The sequence below is a fragment of the Poecilia reticulata genome, chromosome 23 (genome assembly GCF_904066995.2).
Source record: "Poecilia reticulata chromosome 23, P_reticulata-male-v2, whole genome shotgun sequence".
Lineage (NCBI taxonomy): Eukaryota > Metazoa > Chordata > Actinopteri > Cyprinodontiformes > Poeciliidae > Poecilia > Poecilia reticulata.
The window spans coordinates 10,014,816-10,022,925 of NC_088852.1; the positions used below are offsets into that span (position 1 = coordinate 10,014,816).

Sequence of the window (8,110 nt, forward strand, 5' to 3'; positions counted from 1 at the left end):
AAACCAGGTATCATTTTTCTAACACTTCACAAATATGCGCTACTTTGTGTTAGTCTGTCACACCAAATCTGAATAGAATAAATTGATTTTTATGGCTGTTAAGGGCCAACGTGTGATGAGGTTGAAGGTCACAAATAACTAAGCTAATCTTTACGATAGGGACAAATGAACATTAATCCTATTCTGACAATTTCACATTTCATTTACTAAAAAGAAGTCGACGACCACTAATAAAACTAATACACAAACTAAACGAGTGCGTCTTTCACCTTTTATTAAGTGTTTCCTGTCTACCTGACTACAATAGCCAGAATCAATATTTGGTGTCAGAGACAATCTTACCTCCAGTGGATATTTGAATGCGATTTGACTGCATATGTAAATCGAGCACAGCAAGATTGGTGGCGAGAGTGTGTTGATTCCATGCCCTGAAATCACTCATTTGAAGATAGAAATGAGTGAAATAAGAATAATCTTGCATTAAAGTCCAATTTTACAGTGCCAGAGCATGTTATTTTGCTAGACATAGGTGATTTGATTTATTTGCTACATATTACTGCAGTCTACAGTGAAAATTTGCAGAAGCTGAAATTATTATTATTATTTTTTTCCTACAGCAAACCTTTTAACATGCAGTAAATCAAAGTGAAAGGGATGACATCGGAAATTAATCACATCAACTGAAATGAAAATAAAATTTGAGATTTTTTTAATTGTATTTGTTGTGGCTGTTCTGGGTAAAACCACTAATCCCTTTATGGTCAGTAATCTACTGATAGTCTGCTTTGGGATTACGTGATGCCAAAAAAAAAATATATCTATCAGCATGAAGTCACCCATAGACTGTCATATTTCACTAGACTCCATCCAGTCAGGGATACGAAGGCCCATCATCAGAAACGGGATGTAATATAAAATCTTTTAGCAGTTGATATATAGGTAAATTGAATTAGATTTGACATTTAAACATTTTCCTAAATATTCATTAGTTAAACTTATTTAAAATGCTGTTACCAAGAAAACCAAACAGGTAAATATGGCTTGACCCAGACCAATCGGAAACCTTACAGATTTTTGCAGACTGGTTGGAGACTTGCAGCTCAAGGATGGAGAACTTTTTTTTTTTTTTTTTAAGTTTTTGCCTAAAGGTAATCAGTGTTATCATAAAACTGTGCTTGCTCTCTTACTGAGAGATATTTGTTGTCAATCTTTGAAATGCAGTAGGCAAAGCTCTACCTACGCTACTTTGTATTAATTGTTGGCATGTGTTGTAAGGCTGCATAAAGTTTGGTTTTGTGATCGGTAACAGAGCGTGCCGTTGTTTTTCTCCACTGTGGTTCAGATGAACAGACATCGGGCCTAAAATGTCAACTCTATGTACTTTTATCCAACCCGTTTCAAAGTATCAGATTTCAGACTCATCCTTTTGTCCAAATATGGGGTTTCAGGCTCTCAAACCAACCAAGACAGCAACTGCTGGATAACATCACGGCGGTTTCCTCTTACGCTATTCAGGCTATGCACTTGAGATAAATAATGAGCCCTTTCAAACTGATTATTTATAGCTTCAGCAGGTATTAGGCTGGTGATGGTGACTCTGTAAAGGAGGCTTTTAAGTGGAGTCGTGGCGAGGTAAATGGTTTCGTCTCACTTCCTATTTTTGTATAACTGAAACCTCACAAATCAGTATGCTACATTAGTTTAAGATTGCTAATGAGCAGGTATTAGGTGGCATCATGTATTCCCAGCCGGAGGTGCAGTGAAGTGTGCTGAAAGTCGCTGGGGCGCTCAGTTGCAATCCCTTGGGTGGTGTGCTGTCTGAATGACTGCTTGTACCAGGTTAGCGGAATCTCAAAGAGTGACGATGTTTACCTTTAAGCTCGTTATGTCTAATTAACTTTAAAAGGTGAAGTATAGTTGACATGTGGTGAGATGGTGTTCATTTAATGGGTAACCTGAATAGAGAGACAACATCCAGGCTCACCTGTAGGAAAGCGAAAGCAAAACTAAACTAAACAGGTCCGATTTGACATGTAAATGTCTTCTCAAAGTGCGCTTGTTGACATAGCCACTTCAAACACCGGTGATTACAACAGATGTCATTTTATTAGTAGAATGAATGAGTACAAGTTGAAGCTTTTCATCAAATCAAAAATATTAATACAGTTCATGCTGCTGAGATTTATTATTTTATTTTTCTTTCGAAGGGACGTACATCTTACTAAAACTTTTTTTTTTTAAATTGATTTTTCAAACTTGTTTTGGTCTCTTTCTTTATGAAAGTGCTCAGACAAATGTGAAGCATGGCTAAAGTACAGTTATGCGGTCAAGGAGTATGTTAAGGATGTGCAAAGTCGTTCAATCATGCAGTAAATGGCATAAATGTGTGAAATGTTAAAGAACATCAATGTAGCTGCCGAGTCCATAGAACAAACCAACAAAATCACCAAGCCAGCCTCAGAGCTTTAAGAAGTTGAAAGATATTTATCAAGAATAATCTGTATCTGGGACAATTGCACTTCCAAATGAATCTAGGGAATTATATACAAGACGAAAATTCACTTTCTTATTAAAAATCATAAAAAATGTACATCATTTTTTTTCTCAGTTGTACAAGGGCATGTTTTTTCCATTAGTGAGCACTCAAACCTATGTAAGTTTCCAATGTATAATCTGTCTGGGATGCTGGGATCCATGGCTGTAGCACTTGCAGGAGTAATGTTGTGTTTAATCGAGTCTCCGTTTGCACAGAAAGGCACTCCAGTAATGTTTGGTTCATGAAAAATTCACAGTAATCCCACGTGGTTCCAAATTTCTACTCTGCCCAAGGTGCTGCATTGCTACATTTATGACTGGGTTAGTATCCCATAACTTTAAAGGAATAGTTCAGGATTTTTAAAGTGAATTTCCATTAAAAGTTTAAAAGCAGTTAATATCTCACCAGAGTGGACGTCAGCTCCTTCTAACAATTTACTGGAACTTTGCTTTTTAATTTTGAACTATCTCTTTTGGTGGTTTATGGAAAACACATAAAAAAAATTGAATCAAACAGACAAATTAAAGTTCTGGAAATACTGACTTTGGAACATCAGGCAGCATTCAGTGCATTGTACTTTGTTTTTAAAAAGTCTAAAAAGTTTAACATTTTTCAACACAGTTTCAGCATGCAGATATCTGCAGGAGTTATGGCATGCTAAATGACTTGCTGCGATTAAAAACTACCCACAATTCCTCCACTGGTGATTCTGCACCAGAGCCGTCCCAAAGTTGGAAAACACATAAACTAAAATAATCCATTTGGGTTTCTTTTAACATTTTAACTTATTTAACCACATAATAATTTATTCCACAAAAGCTTGCTGCAGCCTAGCTGCTCTAATTTACAGAACGTAACGTTGAAGATGTCAGGTGTCGCACGTTTTGTTTTGCATGATACTTTGGGCCGGCTCTGGTCTGCAGCTGAACTCCATCATAAAAAGAGCAGTTACAGTTGTAAAACATAACAAAATAGAAAAATGTTCCTATTTTAGAATCCAAGTTTTTACACTGTACAGAGGAAAACGGCAGTAAGTTCATGTAATTTAAACAGGTTAGATACACAGTCAATGGTCTCAGTTGGGCGTCATAGTGAGAAATCAGAAATATGACAAACAGGTGCATCGCAATAAATTTTAGAATCATTAAAGAGTTCAATTATTTCAGTAATTCAGCTAAAGTGAAACCCCGCATATTTGTATAAATCTATTAGACATACATTGATATAAGTGTCCCGTTAATATTATGGTTTAAAGATAATGACATTTAGTTTCCCAGAAAACTGAAATACTAATACCAATATAAAAAAGGGGAATGTCAGTATATACAAGAAAGAATCATTACTAAAGAAGTGGCTGTTCAGAGTACTGTTATTAGAAAGTTTAGTGGAAGGTAAAAGTGTAGAAGGAAAAAAAAAGTCAATCCTGAAGCAACTTGGGCTTAGTCATTATATTGCATAGTACACGGGCATACTTTGTATGTGTGATTTTTCTTTTTAAATTAGTTGTATATGATAACCTTTCAAAGACTGAGTTTTTTTCCATTTGTTGTAAACTGGAAAATATACCACTTCTACATTTTGCTCTTTGTGACTTTTGAAAAGCTAAATTTTAGGGAAGCCATTATTTTCAAAGTAAGCAAATGCTTCAGATTTTAAACCTGTCAATTAAAATGAGTTTCACATTTTGAACGGAATTACAGAAACGTAATGAACTTATTGTAGATGTTCCAAGTTGCTGAGATAAACCTGAATCATCTTCTTCTTTTCTTTTTGTTTTTTAATAGATCTGTTAGGAAGCTGATTTGTACATTAAGAGTCATTTTTTCTTAGATTCCAGTTGTCCGTTGACCTTTCCATTCTCCCCACTCACGCAGTCTGGGTCTTTGGTGCACCGTATTCTCAGCAGCACGTTAGACAGCACGTCCTGGTACAGACTCAGGATCAGCCAGCCTGGGAGGTACAGGAGGGTGATGAGTCCCATGAAATTGTGCGGATAGTGGGAGTAATCCCAGGAGCAGGCGTCAAACTGCCTCAGCGTCAGCCCGCAGCAGAACTCCCAGGTGTAGATGAAGCAGATGTAGATGGGCAGGCGCCGCCAGGTCCCCCAGCCTCGCCCGAAGTGCAGGTGGAAGTAGAGCTTCTCCACCACGAAGCTGCAGCTGCCGTACATCAGGAAGGACCACAGGGACGTGTGGCCCCCGGTGGCCCTCACCCCTTTCTCCACCAGGTTGAACAGAGACGTGAACAACACCTCGTCCAGGAAGCCGTGCATGCCGAAAAACAAGAACCGGGCGAACCCGGGAAGTCCGCCTGAAGGATGATGATGATGATGATGATCATGGTGATGATGATGATCGGGATCGCCGAGGCTCCTCCAGAGGTCGGCGCAGCGGGAGGTGGGCTTGTACTGCAGGTGCGCGAGCCCTCTGTGGAACACCTGGGAGAAATACAAAGCCAGGATGTAGTGGACCACCAGCTGCGTCCCGGACACCACTCGCACCTGCTCGGTCAGAGTGCTGATGTTCCCGACGAGGATCTGCAGTCCGATGTAGACAGACGGGTAAAAGACCAGGTGGAACACCACGGGCCGACCTCGGAAGCACTTCTTCTGGGAGTAGATCTTCTCCAGTGCGAAGTGGGTCAGTGCGTGCATGATGCACAGATACGGAGAGGAGAAGCCCACCAGCTTGGGGTCGCGACTGGTTAGGACCCCCTGCAGGGAGGAGAGCAGGACGTCCAGAGTCACGCCGTGCATGCCGTAGAGGTAGAGCCGCATCCATCTCGGCAGCTCTCGCAGCGACTCCCCGGCGTCCCCGGTGTCTCTGGACGGTCCCTGTTGCCGGGGCGCAGCAGCTGTTTTCAGGCTGGTGCCACGCTCCCTGGAGCGGCTGCGATGACCTTCTCTCCACAGATTGGCCATGGTCAGTCACTCACTGTGGAGAGACTATGTTGTCCTTTTCCCTGACATTGTTGTTGTAAATTTATTTTTCCGCTGCGTCCGCAACGTGAAGCGAGAGATGCTGCAGCAGGCGGCTGGTGCCTTTAGTGCAGCCCGGAAATACCAGCTCCCGGAAGGCTATCCGAGGCCCACCCCTGTGGAGTTATAAACAAACAAAAGTTGTGTATAAACAACATTCAGTAAAGCTCCAGTGAAATAATTAAGCCAACTTACCATTTCGATTTTCCATTTTCTTGCCTTTAGCAAGAGATAAGAAATGACACATTCATAAACCGACATCAAAATTCGCCTATAACTTAATTTGCATAACGTCAAAAATGATAGTTATGATAATTACGCAGTTCGAGCTGCAACTTCGGCTAAAACCGGCAATTACGGGATGCCGACGAAGTAAACATAACGGGGTCATACCCATTTCTAACCGGCATTTGAAGGCAGCATCTGCAGTCAGGACGTTCGACGCTGACGCAGTCCCGCTGCGACGTCGTGACGCCGCTGTAATTACAAGTCATTAATGATGATTACATGAGATTAGAGCCAGTAAGGATATGCCAAGCTGAGCTACATCATCTCATTTCATTACAGCGCTAATTCAGATAGATAGGAACAACAATTGTTGAAAGAAGACCACAGAAGGTCACGTTTGCCACACGCCGTGAAGGGGGACTCGGCAAAACATGTAGAAAGAGGTGCTCCGATTAGCAACACTGAACTTGAACCTGAACACTTTGTCCCCACAGGATATATTGGTGGTGGCAGCATCATGCCAGTGACTAAGTTCAAAAAGAGGAAAGGCGAGATAGATAATTTTATCTATCTTGCCTTCTGTTCGTGTCTCCGTTCATGTCAACAGGTGCTCGTAAGAATAATAATAATAATAAAAAAAGTCCAGTGATACATAAGATGCAAGAGTGATACTGTCTGACCAAATGGAGGCCAAATGTTCACAGTTGCAACATCAGTGTGTGTTGCTGAAGCTTTCGGTGGTTATGTGTGAAATAGAGCCTGTGAGATTAACACATGTATATGATTGCGTGCATTGTCACCTTAAGCTTCTTCTAAAGACGTTAATCCAAACGCTAATCCTTTGCATGGCCTCCAGCCATTCAGCCCAGTCTAAACAGAGGTGAGTCTTGCTCTCAATTCAACCAAACAGCCACAGAGGGGCGCTGTTGAGCGCTTAACCGACATGCAAACGTTCATAAAGGGGGGAACTGTCTATTTCAGGACAAAAGTAAGCGCAGGCAGCGTGCATGTGTGTGTGTGTTTGTGTGTGTTAATGAAATATTGCAGCAGTTTTGTTTTTTTGTGTGAGGAAACCAACACGAGCCTCTTATGAAATATCAGACACATTTCTTACTTCCTTTGCGGCGTTTTTTAAATTTTTTTTAGGTTTGCATATGTGTGTGGATGCCTTTATAAGTTTTCCTTTTCAGTTTTTGCATATGTAACACAACATATAGTGTTTCTAAGTGCATTATCCTACACTTCAGGAAACATTTGCGAGGAGACTGCAGCAGCTCGCACCGTGTTTTGCAGTTGTATGTTTGACTGCATTCACACTCATGCAAAACAGAGATGCTATCGGTGGCCTTCGCGGGTTTTTGCTGAAAACAGAATGAATCAGCTTTGTTTACCGTGGTCTGAATCACAAAACCGAACTGCAACATGGTGACAGCAAGCCGACTGTGCTTCCCAAAAGTATCCATTTTGTCGTCACCATCTAGTCATTTTCGTATTTCAACACATTTGAAAGTGATACATAAGTTTTCAAACTATTTTACAATTAGATTTGCATCTGTATTCAATTTGGAATTTATACAAAGGTATGCATTACGTGCAGAGAGGGGCCGAATATTTGCAAATGTTTTGCTTCTCAAACTTGCAAAAAAAAAAAAAAAAAAAAGAAATTTGAAAACCCTGTTTTACTTCCTCCCACCTTACAATTATGCACTTTGTTGACTTTGCCAATTCAAGGAAGTGAACACCAGTTTCTGGTTGTAAAGTGAGAAAATGTGCAAAAGTTCAAGAGGCATAATCACTTTTGAGAGTCACAGTGTAAGGAAATAATATTAATAGTTCAATAAAGAAAAACAAACAAACCCTTAGATCTCTTTGTCTATGCAACTTAATAAAAAAAATATATATATGAAATTCATATTTGGAGTGAAACAGTCAGGTTTGATGTTTGAAGTCCTTCCTTTGTAGCGCCTCCTGCTTTGAAGTCACAGTTTAAATGCATCAGAATTGAAAAGCTACACACAACGGGACCTCAAAGGGGAAGAAATTATGTTTTCTTCTGCTCACAAGTTTTTCAGAGTGAGCCTTCCCTCCCCCCCACTGTTCGATATACATCAAAGACATGGCAAAATACATAAAAGAAACTAACTGCGTGTGCAACGGAAAATGTCTGATAAAGGATGTTGTTGTTTGCTAGTGGTGGTGGGAGACTAACTACACAGTCTACAGGATTCACTCTCATCATTCCTTCCTCACGTCAGTGATCCAATTCCCATTACAATTGTCACTGCTGACGGCCTTGTGTGAAAGAGCAGGAAACCTATAACTATGAACCCAGTAGTAGGGCGTAAGTGGTACAACTGTCCTGTTTTTAC

At 40.4% G+C, this 8,110-nt stretch overlaps 1 protein-coding gene across 1 annotated transcript; it reads right to left on the reverse strand.

The window, feature by feature from the left end:
* Nucleotides 1-2,087: 2,087 nt before the first annotated feature.
* tmem229a (transmembrane protein 229A) lies at nucleotides 2,088-5,578 on the reverse strand. The gene has a single exon (XM_017302835.2). It carries the CDS (start codon nucleotides 5,454-5,456, stop codon nucleotides 4,353-4,355), a length of 1,104 nt encoding a protein of 367 aa, XP_017158324.2. The 5' UTR covers nucleotides 5,457-5,578; the 3' UTR covers nucleotides 2,088-4,352.
* Nucleotides 5,579-8,110: the final 2,532 nt, after the last annotated feature.